We start from the raw sequence: 21,376 nt of genomic DNA on the forward strand, positions 1-21,376 counted from the left end.
GGAATTGACTCTTGATTTTTGAATCACTGCTGAATAGAAAAACGTATTCTTTTTCCAATCAACTCTCAATTTTTGATTTAACTCTGATATGGAAGAATTTATCATTTTTACAAACGACTCTTTTTTTTTTTTTTATGAATGGCGGAAGAGAGTAGTTCCTCGTACAAACGGTTTTTAGACTCTTCTTGTTTGATTTTCTTTTTTTATGCACACGATAATGCAGTCGAACTGTTAAACTGTATAAACGCAATATCACACTCGTAGCAGTTAGGGTTACATATCAAAGATCGAAACTCTCTTGTGGGGGCGATTTCAGATGCATATAAGAAAATTATTTTTAAATGTAATGACAATCTGCATAACCTTACGAACCTTACAGGTGCTGTATGATGTATGCTGACTGCTCACCTGCTCTGTGATGCGCATGTGGAAATCGTGGAAGTCGCTGTAGCGTCTGTACGTCTTCCAGGTGTCTTCACTGCCGTCTGAGTTCTTGCGGATGACGGTGATGGTATAAAGCGCGTACGTCTTTCCGTGATCATTACAGACGCCTGCCACAGGAAGTGGGTTTAGAAAAGCATCAGCTACCGAACACCAGCAGGAAGAAGCAGGAGCGATGGAAATGAAGACAGGGGAAGAAGAAACAAACACGACGAGAAACACAAAGCAGACAAGACAGAAGACGAGCAGAGGGGAGACAGAGGGGGGAAAAAGATGAACATAAGAAAATAAAGAAATGAAGCTGACGGAATGAGAGTGTCAAAGAATAAGAATGAAATCAAAGGGAGAAGTGTCTTTTAAATAAATAAAACTTATGAGAAATTATGACTGGAGAAGAATGGAAAGCATTTACAAAAATAACACAGTCTATAGAGATTGATACACATTCAAATCAGACACATTTAAAGAATATCCTTGATTTAAAGTAAGCATCAACAGGAAGTTGCTGAGGACTTTTATTACAGTATGTTTATGTACTTTCAACTGAAACAGAATATTGAGTAGGGGGCGGGGCTTCCTTTTGCATCATTCTCTCATAGCAAACTAACAGTAAGAGAGTGTATTAATGTGCAGTTGCAATAGAAACCCTCAGGTTGGTGCGGAAGCAAATGAGCAGACTTTCATTGGGGATTACCAAAACAAACAATTAATCAGTGCAAGTTAAATAATTCACCTTAAGAAAACACAATGTAATCTAGCAAAATAAAGTTCATACATTTTGATTTCAAGCGGACTTTAACCTCTTTACATCACTGTCCTGTCATCGGGACACTTAAATTTCCATCCAATCATGATAAACTATATATCATTGACTTCTGAATACATATTTCACTACAGTTTTTTACTTGTGTAGGAAGAGTAATGGATACAAACACATTTACTGTTACCCTATAACCTGTGGGACCATTTACCATTACATTTTTAAACCATAATAATGTAGTCTAAACATAAAGCAATCACGAAAAAAAACGTATCATTTGAAAGCTTAAAATGTCTATATTGATGAAAAATGTCTTATTTTATTTTATTTAAAGAGTTATTTATTAATTTGCAACAATGATACTCATACATTCATAAAGTATTGCTTTGCTACAGCAATCCACATGCAAAATGTATTTTTTGGAGGCTCAATTCAACTCAAATGCCCCCAAACTGCGCATAATACTCTAAAATTTCATGTCTATTTTAAAATATTGTCAAAAGTGTGAAAAAAATATTCCTAAAAAAATTAGGGGACGCCCTTGATATGTTCATCAAATGGAAACTGTATGATGGTCATGTTTGGTACTGCAGCAAAACAAATTCTTATTGAAAGCTTATTTTTTGAGATATCAACTTCAATTTGAAATATAATTTGTTCAGATATTTAGCTTTGGTTTTCTGCCAATTTTAGTCTAAAACATGTTTTGTAAAATATCCATTTCATGTATTATATCAAAGGTCGCCAAACTTGTTCCTGGAGGGCCGGTGTTCTGCAGATTTTAGCTCCAACCCTAATCAAGCACACATGAACAAACTAATCAAGGTCTTACTAGATGCACTTGAAACACCCAGGCAGGTGTTTTGAGGGAAGTTGGAGCTAAAACCTGCAGGGACACCGGCCCTCCAGGACTGAGATTGGTGACCCCTGTATTATATTAACATGTGCATACGTCGTTTCATTTATTTCATCAACACAAAGGTAGATAACTTTTAGCTAATTTCACTTCCTAAATCTTTTTCACTTCAGCTACAATCTGATGCCTGTCTTCTTTAAAACGAGACCAAGCTTAAATCTGTGCACTAAGGCATTGAAGATTGGCAATCATTTAAGTTGAACATGTTATTTTCATGTCTATGTGGGGGAAAGCACTACTCAAAGAACATAAGTGGGTATTTGTATTATTTAGACTTAGATTTTTGGGGTATTTTCTAAAAATCTGAATATCCTTTAAGAGATGAAATACAAATTCATTTACATTCAATTTAAATGTCATTACTACTTAATAGTTGAAAAAACAAAATCAAAACTCACCTGTATCAGAAATAAACGCATGCAGCTGAACAGACTCATCCACACTCCCGCTGCTGAGATCATCTAATGACTACAAAACACAGACACAGACACTAGAAGTCTAACATTACAACTAAAAATGAACACATCTTAATTTTAATGAATCAATATTGATGTTTAAACCCAAAGAGCAATCTTTGAGGTGATGCTGTAAAGATGTCAACCAAATAACCAGTAAACAATAGCTAGGTTTCCATCCAAAGATGATAAGTAAATTCATGCACTAAACTGGAAAAGATTTGCGAATAAAGCAGCGTTTCCATCCAAAGAGAACAAACTGGTCACTTGCAGATAAACTGGTGACAAATATCAGATAGAAAAATGTAGTTTTGTGCGGTAGGAATAGCCACTGCGGTCTTTTTCTTTACTAATAAACAAGTTAAAATGTTTTTAATCAAATGGAAAAAGCAGCGAGTTTATGTTTAGTTTGCTCCTCTGCTGAACATTAAACATCCACAACAGAGACTTCAAACCAAGGTATGTATTGAACTGTTATTATAGTGTACAGTTACACCCCATTAGCAACACACTCAGCGCTGATGCATGTATACACAGATATGATCTTGACATACCAGATTAATGCTTCCCGTTGGAGACCCGTTGAAAGATTCTGGAGAAACAGAGGAATATTGATCAGTTTGAGACGAGATGATGCTTTAACAGACGCTTTATGCCAGTGTGTTATTCTCACCTCCGTCTCCGTCATCAGAGCCTCTGTAACTGGGCTCCTTCAGCATGTCCAGCTCCGCCAGCATTCGCACATACAGCGGATGCTGCTTAAAAGAGGGATAAAAGTGCTCGTCCTTCAGCATCATATCATACACCTGAAAAACACAGAGCTGCTTTAGTGGTGCGTGTTCAAATCTGTTTAGCTGTGCATTTACTGAATGAGCTACCGATGAAGGCAAAACTATTAGCCCTCCTGTAAAATTTAGAAATGTTTCTCAAGTGCTGTTAATGGGTTCTTTTCAACACATTTTTAATTATTATAGTTTTTACCAACTAATGTCTAATAACTCTTTTGTCTTTGCCATGATGACAACACGTACTATTTTTCTAGTTATTTTACAAGATACTAGTATTCAGCTTAAAGTGCAACTCTGTCGAGTAGTCGCATCACAGTCGTTTTCTCACTGCATGACTATCTGGGGTAGCGTTCCGTCGCTGCTGTGTTTACACTGAAAGATGGATCGCAAACTACGTCTCACAACCAAACACATGTAAGAATTGACAAGGAAACAACGCAAGTTCACGTAGTATATCTTTTTTATTAACTACATAATGCAGTGTTTCCTCCAGGATTTTTTCTAGCTGTTGCGGCAGACCTTTTTTTACACAGATCTACCAACTACCTGTGGTGTTAATTCAATTATAAATGTCGTGAGTGCAGTATTAGAAGTCGAGAAATAGAAAAAAACTTCTATTTTTTTCTTTTTTCTATTTTTATTATTTTTTTTTCTATTTTTTTTTATTTTTTTTTCCTACATTTTTTTCTATTTATTTATTTATTTTATTTATTTATTTATTTTTTTAAATATATTTATTATCTGTTTTTTGTCGTGTCTCTGTTATCCTGTTGCACTGTAGAAGCTCTATCATGAAAACAAATTCCTCGTATGTGTGAACATACCTGGCAATAAAGCTCTTTCTGATTCTGATCCTGAGATCGCATTTATGTAATAACCTACGAGCATGCGGATCTCTTTGCTTGCGTGCCGATTTCCTCTTCTCGTGCACAAAACTTCTTGCACGCCCTCAAATATAAGCCGCTTCAAGAGCGCGCAGATCTTCTTGTGTGCTCGCCAATTAACACTGCTGTAATGCGATTTAGTGCGTTTATGTAACGAGTATGTCTCCAGCATTTATTAGATTTGCTAGGAATACTTGTGAATGTCTCCAATAGACCTGCAGAGCGGTATTAATGCATCCTGAAGTAAAGTGAAATGGCTATACGTCATGTTTGCTGGCCTCACGCACCTGTCAGTCACCAAATGACGCACAGCACTACTACTGTTACAGAAAAGTTCGCGCTGTTATAATTCACTTACCCTTTAATACGTTTTGATGCGATTATCACCCGCTATTAAAAAAATACAATGTTTTAAATGAGAAGCTGTAATGTAGCCGTGGCGGGATGAATTTTGGCGTGGCGCCCCGCCATGGACGAATGAATGTAGCGGAAACCATGATGAGAAAGAAGCCTATAGTGGGGTAGAAAATTGACTTATTTTGCACACCTGGGTTTTGAAGGGAATTAGCAATGTCTCTTAAACTTTTTTTCTTTTTTGACCCAGTTGTGGTATTGCTCAGATGACATGTTAAACAGACACGGCGGCTCCTGCCAAATTTACACTAGTTTTTCCTCCATTTCTTGGGTTCAAATAGATCGAAAAGAAGCCCTTTTAACTTCTCCCCAACAGCCGGCTAGCCTGCAGATACCCATACTACTGCAGGATGCTGCTCTCTCATTGGCTGTAGGTGATCGCTGATGTTATTTTCAATCAGAACACATTTCACACGGCACGATTTTGAAACTCATTGGTGATTCTCTCAGATCGGATCAGATCAGATCAAACTGTTTAATTGTTACTCACATGACCGAGCAGCGATTTGCCTGTGATTTCTCAAAACCTGTCGGCAAGTCAAAATCGGGGCTAAAATCACGCAGTCTGAACTCTGCATTAAAGGTTCAACTCAGTTAATTAGGTTATTAGATAAGAGTGGTTTGTTCTGTAGACAAATTAAAACATATTTCTTAAGGGGGTTAATAATATTGACCTTAAAATTATTTTAAAAAATAATTAAAACCATTTATTCTAGCCAAACTATAATAATTGATTTTTTAATCGTCCTGTTTATTGTAAAGCACTTTGAAATACCATTGTGTATGAAATGTCCTATAGAAATAATCTTGCCCTGCTGTTAGTACGCTTTTTACTGGGTAGAATACAGGAATCACACAGGTACGCTCACAAACATGTACCTTTCTCTGGATCTCATCAAATATTTCAGGTGTGGGATCCTCTTTGTTGAGTTTCTGAGCTAGTCTGGTTACAGATGCTTCATCCACCTGAACTCTTGGAGACGCCTGATCAAAAAAGAAAAAACCCTGTTAACTTGCATAGTATATACAAGATCCAATCAAGACACAAACTTGCAGGTTGACAAGTAGGAAAAGAAAAAAATGGCACAGAAAAAATATACTATACATTGTCAATAGACAAAACCTGTGAAAAAATGCACCCTCACTTTTATTAGGGGTTTAAACACAGTTGTGTGGCAACAGTGTGTAATATTAATAAGCAGCTGATAATGGTAAAAATGTATTAATTGTATTGTTTATAATTAGACTTGATATAAACAGTCTGCAGAAACACTTTGATTGACATTCTCCCTTTGTACATGTCATCAGAGGGGGAAAGCCCCGCCCACTAGTGACCATCCCTCCCTCATTAGCATAGGACGTTAGCCTTGTTTTGAATCTGCCACTATGCTGACACAGCGGCATTTGTAGCTCAGCCTTTAAATTTAAATGAGATCGTGCTCTTTTCAAATAAAGCGACCTATACAGCACAATTAGGATCAAAGTCTAAAAGGGTCAGTTTCAGAGAGTTAGAAAGTATCATCTGTGTGGTATTTTTATTTTTATTATTATTTTTTTTAGGGGTTTTTAACCTTTAATGGATAGAATAGTGCAGATAATTGACAGGAAATAGTTGGGAGCAGAGAGAGGGGAAGGGTCGGCAAAGGACCTTGAGCTGGGAATCGAACTTGGGTCGCCGTGAGCATCATGGTGCTATATGTCAGCGCACTTAACCACTAGGCTATTGGCGTCGACTTCTGTGTGGTATTTTGAGCTGAAGCGCACACACACACACACACACACTCTAGAGACATCAGAGACGTATGTTACATCTTGTAAAATGGGGTAAAATAGGTGCCCTTTAAATTTCTCTAAATTCTCTGTAATTCATTTCCTTTTTAGCAAAACAAAACAACGTATGCTGCTTGATGTTCAAAATCATAATGGTTTAATATGTTTGATTAACGGTTGACAGCAGAAAAGAAATTAAATGGCACTGAATAAATATGCAAATCATAACAGCATAAAAAAAAAAATAAATAAATAAAAAACATTTTGATGAATGGAAAGTAAAACTTGAAATAACAAACAATAATTCATGAAATTCTATGACTTAAATCAATGGTTTATATGCACAGGGACAGTCAGTCAGCCCCTGTCACATTACAAAATTGCACGTTTAATTTGCACGATCTGTTTTCTTCAAAAATCAGTGACCTTCACTGCCTGATTGATATGATATAAACTGGGTCTCAGACAAGAAGCACTGCATTAAGTTCTATTTTGCCCTGCCATGACTTTAAAATATGGACATTTATTTTACCCCTATATTTTTTATTGGACTTTCTGCACTGGCCTGCTGATCCTGGCAGCGCTTGTGCGTCTCGTTTTACACTTGAACAGCTAAATTAATGATTAACTGATTGTATTTTTACATACAGTACAACATCAATGCAGTAAAAGAAACCTTACAGTCACATTAAACTTGCACCGGAAGTTGATTGTTTGCTGAAAAACACTTGCTGTGCATATAGTTTGCCAGAATAAAACATTTAACACTTCATGATATTAATTCCATGAGCCATGGGAGTTTGGAGTTATTAATTGTAAACTGGTAAATGTGACCGCTCTCACCTTCTCAGACAGGTACTGGTCGAAGACCCCTAGTGCTGCAGCTCTGAGCAGTCCTTTAGTGGTCTGACTACTCTGCCTCCTGCCGTCTCTCTGACAGCTCTGTAAGACCTCCAGCTGCTGCTGTGCAGTCACCCGATAGCCCTCCACCGTCAGCCAGAAGAACAGAATCGCCTGTCCACCCATGCACTGCATGTAGTCTAAACAAACATACAAACGGAGGAGGGTTGAGATTATTATGAATGTTACTGACCTTATTCTACAATGCGGAAGTGTGATTGTTTTAGAACTTCAGATTCAGTTGCCTATAGGAGAAATGACTAGGAATAATAAACGGTCAAACTACTTGCTTCATAAACACGTGTGTTCATGACTATACATAAATAGGAGAATAATATAATAAGAACATGTCAGTTTGCAAAATTAAGCAGCAGAACGAGCTGTTTTTAACATCTAATAACGAATTAAAATATTCAAGAGTAGAAGTCTCAAACCAAAAAGATTCTAATGGCTGCAGCCACTCGTATATGAAGAATAAAGTCATAGCAGAGGAGAGTTTGTGCATCTGGTTAACTCATCTGGTTAACTCACCCATGAAGAACTGCAGAGCAATGTTGTGCACCAGGATGTGCTCCAGCGGAATCACACACAACTTCCCAAAATTAGCTGCGAGTTTCAAAGCGTCAACTTCCTGTTTGGCACACAAAAAACTTTTATGAATTAGTGCTGTCAAATGATTATTAGTTATTTTTTGGCATTATTATTATTATTATTATTATTATTATTATTATTATTATTATTAAACAACCTCTTGTATTCTTGTATTTTGTTTATTACACATTTTTTTATGCTCACTGTTATATGCTGATCATCCACGTCAGACTTTTTTGTGTTAAAATTATTTCAAAATAAAAAAATTCTAACTTGATGGAAAAAAGTTTGTATTTAAATAATATATACATGTGCACAGTGTATATTTATGTATAAATACACACACAATGTACAAAAAACACAAAAATATACAAAAGAAATACATTTATGTATGTATATATATATATATATATATATATATATATATATATATATATATATATATATATATATATATATATATATATATATATATATCAATGATATCATACAATGATGTCATGCTTATTTGCTTATATTTATATACACAAAAATACTCACAAAGTACTCACAAATATATTTTGTAAATATTACCTTTTATTTTTGGATGCCATTAATCATGATTAATCATTTGACACCACTAAAATTTTTTTTTATTAAATCTACAAAATCCCATCATCATTTTGGAGTAATATGCTAATTAGTTATCAGAATTAATAAAAAACTTCTGTGAAAATTACTTTTTCTAAAAAACAAACATTTGACAATATTTAAAAGGTTGAAAGTCTAAAGGAGTGGTTCTCAAACTGTGGTACGCGGAGGAATCAAATATGTCATATGTACATGCTACATATATTTCAAAATTTATCAGAAATGATTTGTATATGAATACGATGACATATAGCCTATATTTATGAGGTCCAGGCAACATTTCCAGGTGTTGATTAATTGGCTATTATATGTTAATACTTTACATTTAAGTACAGGAGTTGTTGTTTTTTTTTTTACTTTTTAAAAACAGTAACCTACTATATTTAACTTTTAAAAGCACATTTAAATGTTGACGTTTTTAGTTTTTGTTTGTTTTTTTTACATATAAGCACAGTACAGTGTTAATGTTCAGACGTTTTATAATGTTTAAAGTGGCTGACAAAAATAAATATTCTTAATAATAGGAATTAATCTGCCACGTTTTTAACTGTGCAGAGCCGTAGCTGCTTTTCTGGGCCTACTACGCTACTGTATTTCACTACTGCTCATTATGGTGGTACTTGGACAGACAATTTTCTCCTGAGGTGGTACTTGATGAAAAACGTTTGAGAACCACTGGTCTAAAGCAATTACTCATATATGAATTAAACATTAATTTATTACAGGTTTCTAAACACAAATACCATTTCTGAAATATTTAATAATCCTCCAGAAAAACAATTTGAGCATTTTCCACAAAGCTTTAATGAATTCATGATTAATTAGCTGTAATTAAGGTCACACTTTATTTTGATGGTCCGTTTGTTGAATTAAGTTACATTGCATCTACATGCCAACTAATTCTCATTAGATTATAAGTAGACTGTTAGGTTGAGGTTAGCATTGAGGTTAGTGTAAGTTGACATGTACTGGCAAAGTTTCATATAATCATTTAAATGTCTGTTGAAGGAGCAGTCTCAGCAAATATTACGCAGACAGTCTACTAATACTCAAATGGACCATCAAATAAAAGTGTTACCGTAATTAATTATCTGTATATCCTTAATTACATGTAAAAAATTAATTAATACCAAAAAAAGTAGGTTTAGTAGGAGTGTGATTGTTTATATTGGCAATTAATAAAATGATTTTAAAAATATTTAAAATACTGCGAACTGGAAATATTTTGTCAAATGAATTCATGTTTCATTTACAAAACTTTCACAAAAACACCTGCTAAAATATGACAAACCAATGACAATAAAAATTAAGTTTCTAAAAAAACTATACTTAAAAGAATATTAATGAACCTAAAATACAAGAAATTGAAAAAAAATGTGAAATTAAACATTACAAATTTGTTTACCTTCCCTGATTGTATCCTCTGTATTCGCGTTTCACAGACTTTCTTCACAAATAACAAACTATTGATTTGATTCTTTATTATGTTGATATCTGCAAGCATAAAGAGAGACAAAACAAAGAGCAAACAGGTAAGTGTTAAGCTTAAACTTGCTCTCATACCACCCAATATAAACCCCAAGAAATCACAAGGAGACATTTTGACTGGCTTTAATTGATATTTAAATGTATTCATTTTAGGTATCCGTATTATTTACAACAATATTTTGTATTTTTTAATTAAATGATCAAGCTATACATTCTGTTCACACTTACTTTGTTGCTCCTGATTTCAAAAATCTATTGGTAAAAGAGCTTTTATGTTTATGGATCCAACAGATTGGAACAATTTACCAGAGGACGGCGAGCTGACAAAACATTGCTTATTTATGGAGAAAATTAAAAAGTGCTTGGGTGTTCTGTGTTTGTCTGAAGTAATTAGCCTACCAAAATGTGTACATAAACACTGCATTATTTATGATTTAATATTTGCACAATTCATCGCACTACGCTGCACTAATTAATCTTGAATTGTAAATACCCACTGTACATATGCATTTGTAATTAAGTTCATATCTATCTGCATACCTCTGATTATTAATAGCAGCCTGTACATATATTCATCTATTGTAAATCTCTGCTCATAGTTAATACAACTAATGTTCATAGTACATCCATCTGTGAATATTACAATAGTTTTTCTATAATTGCACTTTATAAGTTATACCTGTATCCTGCACTTGCTGCTATTGCACTGCTGGTTAGACCTAAACTGCATTTCCTTGCATTGTACTTGTACATATGTAATGACAATAAAGTTGAATCTAATCTAATATTCCATACAAAGTATGAAGCTGCTCGGTCAGTTCATTGGCATTGGCGTTCATTGCTCATGGCATTCTTGCACACGTCGCTCCCAATATGCGCGTGCCTCTATTGGAAATAACGAACTTGCGCACAGACAAAACGCGATATGTGGACGGCCCCTAAAGCCACCATCTTTTGCGATCTCCAGCAGTTGATCTTCTTGCACAGACATGCTGGATTCACCTGATTTGTTGACAAATGGGAAGTGAAACTATTCCTTGGCAGTTTGTGGGTCCTTCACTGGGCATTTTCCCCTTCGCAAAGAAACTTTCCAAAGTTTTTGCTAGCATGTGGGTTAAATTTTGGCGCTCAAGTGACCGAGATGTAACCTGAGAGAGTACGGTCATTTTTCATAATAAAAGAGTTTTCAGAATATAAGATGGATCAGACTCAGATAATAAATATAATGTAAATAATTAATGAGTTCTTGTGCGGCCCGGTACCAATTGGGCCCGGGGCTTGGGGACCACTGATGTAAAGTGTTTAAGCAAACTTTGATGTCATATTTTACTTTTACTGTACTCGTTTTTCCTGAGGATGTTGTTGTTTATGTGGTGATTTTATTTACTGATCTGTCCATTTTGTACTATGAATATGTATGTATTTATACCACTTCCCCTTCTGTGAAATCTGCACTGTATTAGAACTATGTTAAGCTGCTTTGACACAATCTACATTGTAAAAATAAACTATATAAATAAACATGAATTGAATTCTGTTAATATTTGATGTAGTTTTATGGATGTTATGTAATTGGATGTTATGTTGTGTTTTGTTTTGTCTTCTTGTGTTGTTCTTATTATGTGATTGCAATAAACTGTGGGACCCCCTTGAAAATGTGATTATACATCAAGGGGTTAATCCTAATAAATAAACTAAACTGTTTATTTTCCAAGCAAATGAAAAAGCTGAGAGTAAGAGTGGAAAGATGAGTGTACCGTCTGAGCCAGTGTCCAGAGAGCGCAGATACTGAAGCTCCTCCAGGACTTTGTCTTTGACGGCCTCTAGCTCGGACGGCTCGTCTGTCAGCTTTAAGATGTTCAGGAAGGCCTCGTAGTTACAGCTCGAGTCACGGATCTAAATGCACACACCATTAGTAACCTTATTAACATAAACAGCCGTCCGCCATTAGAGTTTTCAGCTATAAAAGGAAAGAAAGCAGGTCTCACCATCCAGATGACGAACTGATTTATGTAATCTGGGTCGCTGAGCTGGTTAATTAAGGGCAGGAGGACTCCTCTGGCCAAAACTTCCTGCAAGAATAAGAAAAATAAATCAAGCAATCAATCAATCAATCAATCAATCAATCAATCAAATCCATTGATCAACAAGTTTGTTCTGAGGCTAGATCTGGTATATCAGTAACAAGACCTTTCAGGAGCAAATAAACCACTTTACGAGTATTTAAGGTTACTTTCACACCTGTAGATCGGTTGATTTGTACCAAAACAGGGATTAAAATTGTTGCAATGTTTATTTTTGTTCTTGTTGTGGTTGGATTTCACACGGCAAAATTTCTAAACGGACCAAAATATTTTAAACAAGTCACGTGCGTGTAAACTCTCCTCACATTGGTCAGAGTTTCAGGGTTTAAGTCTCAAGGATTCCGTACAGTTATCATACGTCGTTATTTTAATTTATGATGATAAACAGTAAGACATTAAGAGCGAAAATGTCCACTTTCATTTTGACACCCACAGACATAGTCACCACATATAAATCAGAGAGGTCAGACTTTCTCATACAGAGCCTCATTTCAGTTGTCAAGGGCTGTAAAAATCTATTAAATCAATCAATCTATTAAAAAAAAAAGGTTAGCTAGAATTATGCACAAGAGAAATAACAGATGAACCGAGACTGCAGTCAGATCATAAAGCAGATCAACGTTAATCTTTCGTTCGAGGTGTCAGTGCAGAAATGAACCAAAACAACAGGTCTAATACAAAATATTGTAAGATTAAAATATGGAAAAATCTGATAGTAGTTTCGGTCAATTTTCCTAATAGATAAACAGCTCTCTGTAATGTTTCAGTATGCTTTCACTTTTGTGTTTGACATGAAACACACATTTACCGGCAGGAATGACATCCGGTCCTACTCATAATTCTCTCTTCATATAGCTGTATATATGCCTATTATTTCATAACCATAATACACTGTGATATAGCCTGGTTTCTTAGTTCATTGGATCGTTTTGCTTTCTCATTACAATCGATCCGCTCTAGAGTTCTTTTCAATCAAGCTGAGACCACCTCACTCAGGCGATCTCGGGCCCCAATTTGGTGCAGATCTGAGCACGGTTGCAGGTTTCACATATGCCAAATGATCTGCGCTAACTGGGCACACAAGACAGGTTCTGAAACAAACATCTAGGTGTGAAAGCACCCTAAATCTCAATGTCAGTTTTCGGTATATCCCAGATCTGGTGTCTTCAAGGAATGTTCAGGATTAAATGCAACTTTATCTCTATAACAGCTCTTCACAAATGCTGTATGTGGAAATGCTCTAACAGTTCATGTCATTAATATTTATGTTTTCTTTTCTAATTTTACCGTTTGGTTTTTAATATTAGTTTGCATTTTATATGAGATTGTTTTAAACTGTTTTAACATTCCTACAAAGAAAAATGTAATATTTTTATTAGCTTTAATACTGTACATTTTCTTCATTTATACTGGCTTTTCAATATAAACGCGTTTTATTTTGACCAGTTGCTATTGCAACATTTAAATATGTTAATAGTATTGATCATATTATTGAAAAAAGGATTGATAAAGTTTAGATCATAGTATTGATATTTTATTAAATCGTTTGATTTGTTTATTTTTATGAATAATTAATTGAAATTTAGTTATAACACCAATTACAATGGTAGCAGAAAAGGTTTTAAAATCAAAGTTCATTCATAAAATTAATGATTGATTGTTTTCCTAATTATTTAGCAATATGTCAACTTTACATTTAGAAATCAAAGGTTTTGTTGGCGCCAGTTGTGTAGTGGTTAGTGCATCGACACATGCACTCCGGTGCTCATGGTGACCCGAGTTCAAATTCCCGCCTCGCGGTCCTATGCCGATCCTTCCCCTCTCTCTGCTCCCCATGTCAATCCTATCTACTTTCCTATACAACAATAAAGGTGAAACCCCCCCAAAAAAATTATAAAAAAAGAAAGAAAAGAAATCAATGGTTTTAATAACGTATCTTTCAATAAAATTTCAGATGATTAAGCTGTAAAGCCTCTATACTAGCATAATCGAAGAACAAACTATTATGACGTCACTTCCAAAAAATAAATGAGCCAAAACAAAGTTAGTTTTGAGTTCATTTGAGAAGATTGAAACAGCTTGCCAAAACAAACTTTCTGGAAAAGTGCACCAGTTGGCAAACATCTTTCAACTTTCACTGACCCATAGCGATTTTGCAATAAGTGGGTGCGGCTCTGTGCTGACACTCCGCCTTCTAGGACACGAAACCCTCTCACCAGTAAAAACAAACACTGGACAGCTGATGGATAGCAGAAACTGAAGTTGTAATTCATAATTAAAGGAAGAGTATTTCATGTTTACTACTATAAAAGAGATTTCATTGAAGTAATTTATTATTTAAGGTGTTATAAATAAAAATAACTGAAGTATGGTGAAGCTCATGCAGTCATATTCACGCACGCTTTCTCCTTTAGTCTTTCTGCTTTTGTCACTGCTGTCATTTCCATTGCCTGCTTCTTTTGTCAACAAGAGGATGACCTTCTTTTGACCTTCTTTTAGGAACGACATTGCAGTAAGTAAACAAATCAGTGAGTTTTAAAGGTTTTCCGAGGACATGAGATTATATGAAAGATTGTGATTATGTTAGGCGGTGAATTGGCTTGTGTGCATGTTTATATCTCACCCTGAGGAAGTATCTCATATTTTTGCTGTGGAAATCTCCAGGAGGTAGTAACAGGTACAGCAGCACTTCACAGAGATCCCGCAAGTAACCTGCAACACAAACACAACACCGTGAAAAACACTGTACAACAGCCCGTTCTTCATGTAAAGCTACTCTATGACTTCATGAATGCTGGTATGCAGTAAACAAGTCACACAGAAAATTGTCTATTATTTCAGTGTGTGGAACAAAAAGACCATAAAGATTCATAAATATTATTTGGGCAGGAGACAGCAATGTTTGAGGGTCAATTTGTTGTCATCTGTGTGCCTTAACATTATGGGTGTACCTCAAGGGTCTGTACTTGGTATATTGTTGTTTACATTGTCCATAAACAACCTTCCAGATGTATTGTCTTTTATGTGTCTGCTAAAACACCTAGCCTGACTAGCAGAACTGACTGACTTATTGTAATATGGCTTGAGCAGTCTTATTTACTCAAAAAATATCAATACGTTTTGACAAATGTTTCATAAAAATACAATTTTCAACATTTTGCTATAGGCTGTTATTCAATTCAGTTAAATATAAGTTGGACATTTATGGGGCCATGTAGCATGTTTCTGTGTTGTTAATATACTGGGCAGCTACGCAAAATATTTTCTAAGACGTCGAGCAGGAATTTGTCTATCTCGTTAGTTAATTATGAAGACACAAATCTATTAAAATAACAAAAATAAAATGACACAAATACAAAGATAAAAAGAGCAGCATTGTGCTAAATATACAGCTTTTTATATGCTTTATATCCTCATTTGTTTTTTATTTAACTTGCTGCATTCGTTATTTAATGTTTGAATAGTGAATCAAATAACAGCCATTTTATAAAAAAGGTTATATTTTACCATAAAAATGTAGTATATTCTATTTCATGATCAACTTCTGATTTAAAACGTTGGTAATTTCATTGATTGATAAAAATGAAATAATTTAAGTGCTATATTTATTATCAGTGCCCGCTGTTTTGACAAGGCCTGTCCAAAAATATATTTCTGCCACTAATACACAAATACATTATTATTGTTGCATTATCATTGTTTATTTTCCTGTTATGTAACGAGATTTGTAATATATTACTTATATATATAAATTATTATTCATTTTCAATAATCACATTGCATTTTGGTAATTTTCCCTCCAAATAAAATTTGCAGGATATGACCTCTAAATGAATAGGGGTGCTGTGACGTGTATATTTAGCAGCCCTATATGAGAGAGCGGCATGATAACAGTGCTTAGTCACATGGTTTCTTTCGCTTTTACACATGAACATGAAAAAAAAGTTTAGGCTATTATTTAAATTTAATTGAACAAAGGGAGCCGTTTACATTGCGTTACCAAGGCAACTACTGATGCATTTTTTGTAACGTTTCAAATAGATTTGTTGCAGCACGACAGTGGAAAATGAAACCGGATCCGTGCTGTCTGGCCCAGTTTGGCACGGAATGGAACGGTTCAGCACGACAGTGGAAAAGCAGCTTTATTTATCTCTAAATGTTAAGAAAAAAGTTTCGATGTGCTTCTCCATACAAAATAGCCCTGCAAGGTATACATTTGAGGGATGTATTGAGAATAAAGTTATTAAAACATTGAATTAATTTAAGTATCTTGCCATAATTCTAGACAAATATGTCAAATTTGACAGTCAGATTACAAATATTAGCAAGAAGGTCAAATTAAGTCTATTTGTTTCAGTATGTACATCTACATAAATCTGATTCACTTAAACCATTTAAATTGAAGTATTTAGTTTCAGTTAGCTTTTTTGTAGCTAATCAATAAAATAAACAAATAAAATGTGACAGAATTTGAAATGACAGTCCCTTAACCATCTCAGATGGGCCAAATCAAAGGTTACCATGGGCCAAATCTGGCCGGTGGGCCCTAGTTTGGGTCTCTCTGGTCTAGTGTATTTGGTATGTCCATGTCAAATAAATCAAATCATTAAGATACTCCTATTGAGTTCCATAAAAAAGTCAGTAATTTGGCTTTGAAACTTATCATTTATCTGATGAAGGTGATAACATTTCTCATATTATTTGTTCAGAGCACACAAACACACACCATTTAATTTTTTTCTTTTGTTTTCCTTATTGTCTGTCAGTCAAAAAAACGTTCAAAGTATTGCACTGCATTAATGACTGGGTGTGTTTTTCTGCTATTCAAGTCTTTCAGCTGGCCTGCCGTATAAGAACTGCATGAACTTTTACTATTGTTGACAAACCAAAAATATGCCCTGCTTGAATCACTGGGCTGGAGTGTTTGAATTGTCTTTAGACACTAATCTGCGTTTGCCGTACCTTCTTCATCCTTTCGTGACATGCACACAACGTCTCTACAAATCTTCCTCTCCATTTCCACCTCCACCTCAAAAAACGAGTCCAGCAACTCATCTGGATCGTCGCCTGTTTAAAAACACACAAACAGGATCATGCACAAGATACACGATGACTCGGTAAAATCAAGGTGTCTTTAAACATGGCCTTTAACCTGTAAATATGGCAATGCGGACATAGGAAATCAGTGCTAAAACTGAGACTTCTACACTAATCAACTGTGATGCGATCATCTATGTAGCTTTAGTTAGTATAGCGACTTGCAATCGGACTGTTTTTTGAATAAATAAATAAATACATACATAAATAGATGTATAAATAAATAAACATGAATAAATAAATAAATAAATAAATAAATAAAACAAATGAATAAATAAACTAATTAATACATAAATGAATAAATGAATACACACATGAATAAATTAATAAATAAATGAACAAATGAATAAACGAATAAATAAATACAAACATGAATAAATTAATAAATAAATACATAAATGAATAAATATATAAATAAATAAATAAATAACTTAATTCTATTCTGTGGTTTTAAATAATATTTAAAAACTCTAAAGCAATTTGGGAAATATTTAATCATGCTTTAGAAAAACAATTTCTGTTTTATTATAACACTTTATTTAAATAATAATTAAATTGTGTAATTAATTAGCTGGAATAAACTACATGTTTCTAAATACAAATACCATTTTTGAACTATTTAATAATGTTAAAACATCTCCATTTGCAGTTTTAGAAAAAATATAATTTATATTTATGTGACCAAATAATAACTAAATTATTATTTCTTCATTATTGCATAAACAATAAAGTTATTCACGTTTATTAATGAGTTGATTATAAATTAAGGTAAAGTTTAGTGGCTTATAACCGGACTGATCTTTTATACAAAAATATAAATAATGCTTTAAATAATTTTTAAAAGCTGAAAGTCTGAAGCAATTTTGGAAATATTTAATAATGCTTTAGGAAAACAATTTATTATTTATAACACTAATGAAATAATAATTAAATTGTCTATTTAATTAGCTGTAACGTTTTTAAAAACAAATACGAATTCGAAACTGTTTAATGATGTTAAGAAAATCTCTATTTGCAGTTAAAAAAAAAATCTAATTTACATAGGTCTATGACTAAATAATTACTAAATAATTATTCCTTCATTATTGCATTAACAATAAGTTGTCCTCGTTTAATAATCAGTTTATTAAGAACTAAGCATTCTTCATATGATTTTTAACAGAATTTAATAAAAATGTTAGTTTGACATTTACTAATAATAAATAATATATGATTATTGTTTTATTATTTAATTTTTAAAAATGTAAATAAAAATTTTGGAAACACTTTAGTTTAAGTACCAATTCTCACTCTTAAATAGAGGCTTATTACCTGCCTATTATTAAAATTCTATTAAAATATATCAAATGTATTAATGATTTTATTCTACATCACTAATCATAGCCAATACCTAAACCTTACTACAAACTTAATAACCATTAATAAGCATAAATTAGGAGTGTATTGAGCTAAAAGTCAGTTAATAGTTTGTTAATAGCAAGAATTGTACCTTAAAATAAAGTGAGCAAATATTTTAACTAATTGAACAACTGTTCAGGTTAATTAATGCAGAGGTTCCCAAATTTTTCAGCCTGTGACCCCCAAAATAACAATTCCAGTGACTCACGACCCCCAATATCCTCTGAGGTGGTTATGTCTATAGAAACCTACATTTTTTTAATGTATGCGAGTGCTGCAAATGTGCTAGAAAGCTTGACCTGGTGATACAAAATCAATCTGCTGAAATTGCTGTCTTTAATATAATGTAATCACCACAAGGGTCGCAATCCAATAGAGGAAAAAATAAATAAATAAATAAGTAAATAAATATCGAAAGGCTGCAGATATAAACTATGTTTATCTTCAGTAAGATTATGGATAAAATATGTTAATTCTAATGATTTGATAAAATTAATTAGATTTTTGGAAATCACCAAGCGACCCCCCTTACATTGTTCTGCAACCCCCTGGGGGGTCCTGACTCTCACTTTGGGAAGCACTGAATAAATGGATTAACTAATTGAACCTTATGATAAACAATTGCTTTTCTGCTGACGCTTGACAATAAGATCTCATTAATTAATCTTAGTTAACTCAAACTTTTTGTCTTTGGTACGCAGACACCGTGAGCTGAGAAGAGAAGAATGATAATAATTACGTTGCTTAGGATCTTCTTTCTCATTCAGCTTCTCTTGAGCTTTCCTGAAAACACGTAGATGAGTCGCAAAATCATCCACCAGTCTGGTGGTAAAATACGGCTGCCAGTCCACCTCTTTAGACCTGAGGATCAGAAAGATTGAGCACTCAGTGAATCATCACAGTCTCCATTTCAACACCGTGTTAACCAGAGAAAATGAGCAAGAACATATGAATGCAGTGTTTGGATTGTGGTCAGATTGCATCAGTCCTGAAAAACCCACACAGCAATATAAGAGCAGTCTGTGAGTGTAAACATGTTGGACAGGTGTCTCACCTGGTGGAGAACTCGACGAGAGCGTTCTGGACCGTCAGACGGATTTCCAGCAGGAAGGTTTCATCATCGCTCAGAGTGTAGTACCAATACTGGATATAATCCCTCAGAGCAAACTGGATGACCTGATAAACAAAATGCAAAGATTAGCAGATCCTGAAAGATACTATACACCATTTTGAGGGATGCAAACAAAAACAATGGTCCCAAAGTATTTCCTGTTATACATTTTTAATTTCTATAGCTTCCTAGAATCCAAAAAGAGCCACATATTGATAAATAACATTATGAGAGCCGTTTTAACATTAAGTTATGATTGAATTGCCTCTTGTAACAGTTTCTTCAATTAATTGCTGAAACTTTTATCACGATTTTTGCTCTTATCTCAATATTGACCTAAACTGCAAAAAGGATACTTTAACAAATACAATAGCCAAAAAAATAGTTATTTGTATTAATATATGTTTCAAACAAATTCAATTGCAGAAGGATGATAAAGTAAAATATGTAATCATTTTACAATAATGTTACCAAGGACCACAGTTTAAAGGGTAAAACTTTAAAATAATGGTCCTTTAGTTAATGTATTTACTAACATGAACAAACTATTAGTAATACATTTATTACAGTATTTATTCATCTTTGTTAGTGTTAGTTAATGTTATTTAAGTTAAATGATGATAGTTCATATTAATTCATGCTGCATTAGCTAATATTCACAAGCACAAGATTTTAAAAATGGATTAGTAAATGTTGAACTATGACTAATAAATGCTTTTCAAGATTAATCGTATTTAGGGTGCACTCTCACTATGCTATCCAAACAGTGCCCAGGCGCATTTCCTAACTCATTTGACAGGTGTGAGTGCTCCGAATCGGGCCCAGGTGTGGATCAGTTGGCCAGCCCTGGCCCAGTTGAAAGTGGTGTGCCAAAGCGTTTCGGTTGGGCTTTGGCGCGGTACGCTTGAAGTATGAGTGCAAAGAGTGTGAGCCCAAAACGTAAGATGCAACGTCACTTTTAAGGGACTTTATCATATGGATTTATTAATCATTCTTACTTTTCAATGAACACGAGCTGTCATAGTGCACCTTCTGCAAACCTCCTACTACCTGCAGCACAAGGACTTTCATGATCATCTATGAGTGTCAAAAGTGTTGGATCTGTTGGCTAAATATTTGACTGCCTGTCACTGCATCCCAAACAACTAAAAATAATACAAAACGATATAACTAAAGCAATGTCCACTGTGCTGAGCGAGAGCGCTTCTCTTCCTGTTAAACTGAACAGTCGCGTGCTCCGGCTCGGAAGGCAAAATGCAGTGTGAGTGCAGGCACAGTTCACGGCAACTGTACCTAGTGAGAATACAACCTTAGTTAATGTTAGTAAATACATTAACCAACATTAATTAATGGACCATTATTATAAAGTGTACCTAAACATATTCTTTAAAGTGATAGTTCACCCAAAAAGAAAATTCTGCCATCATTCACTCACCCTCCACTTCTTCAAAACATGTTTGACTCTGTTTCTTCTGTTGACCACACAAGACGCCATTTTGAAGAAAGCTAAAAGCCTGTAACCATTGACTTTCATAGTATTTGTTTTTGTCAATGGTTACAGGTTTTCAGCTTTCTTTAAAATATCATTTGTGTTCAACTGAAGAAAGAAACTCCTAAAGGTGTAAAACCATTAAAGGGAGAGTAAATAG

At 34.1% G+C, this 21,376-nt stretch overlaps 1 protein-coding gene across 1 annotated transcript in view; it reads right to left on the bottom strand.

Annotated features, from left to right (window-relative positions):
* snx13 (sorting nexin 13) overlaps positions 1-21,376 on the bottom strand; it is a 64,698-nt gene that overhangs the window by 17,125 nt on the left and 26,197 nt on the right. Inside the window, exons 5-18 of the mRNA XM_056479639.1 lie at positions 19,671-19,792; positions 19,356-19,477; positions 17,084-17,188; positions 14,745-14,833; positions 12,026-12,109; positions 11,795-11,933; positions 9,955-10,043; positions 7,860-7,959; positions 7,272-7,468; positions 5,538-5,642; positions 3,246-3,378; positions 3,127-3,164; positions 2,516-2,585; positions 409-551 (exon numbers count right to left, since the gene is read on the bottom strand). Of these exons, the coding sequence (XP_056335614.1) occupies positions 409-551; positions 2,516-2,585; positions 3,127-3,164; positions 3,246-3,378; positions 5,538-5,642; positions 7,272-7,468; positions 7,860-7,959; positions 9,955-10,043; positions 11,795-11,933; positions 12,026-12,109; positions 14,745-14,833; positions 17,084-17,188; positions 19,356-19,477; positions 19,671-19,792 (1,536 nt within the window). The remainder of the gene's footprint in view (positions 1-408; positions 552-2,515; positions 2,586-3,126; positions 3,165-3,245; positions 3,379-5,537; positions 5,643-7,271; positions 7,469-7,859; positions 7,960-9,954; positions 10,044-11,794; positions 11,934-12,025; positions 12,110-14,744; positions 14,834-17,083; positions 17,189-19,355; positions 19,478-19,670; positions 19,793-21,376) is intronic.

Source organism: Danio aesculapii, chromosome 19, assembly GCF_903798145.1.
Source record: "Danio aesculapii chromosome 19, fDanAes4.1, whole genome shotgun sequence".
In the NCBI taxonomy this organism is placed as follows: Eukaryota; Metazoa; Chordata; class Actinopteri; order Cypriniformes; family Danionidae; genus Danio; species Danio aesculapii.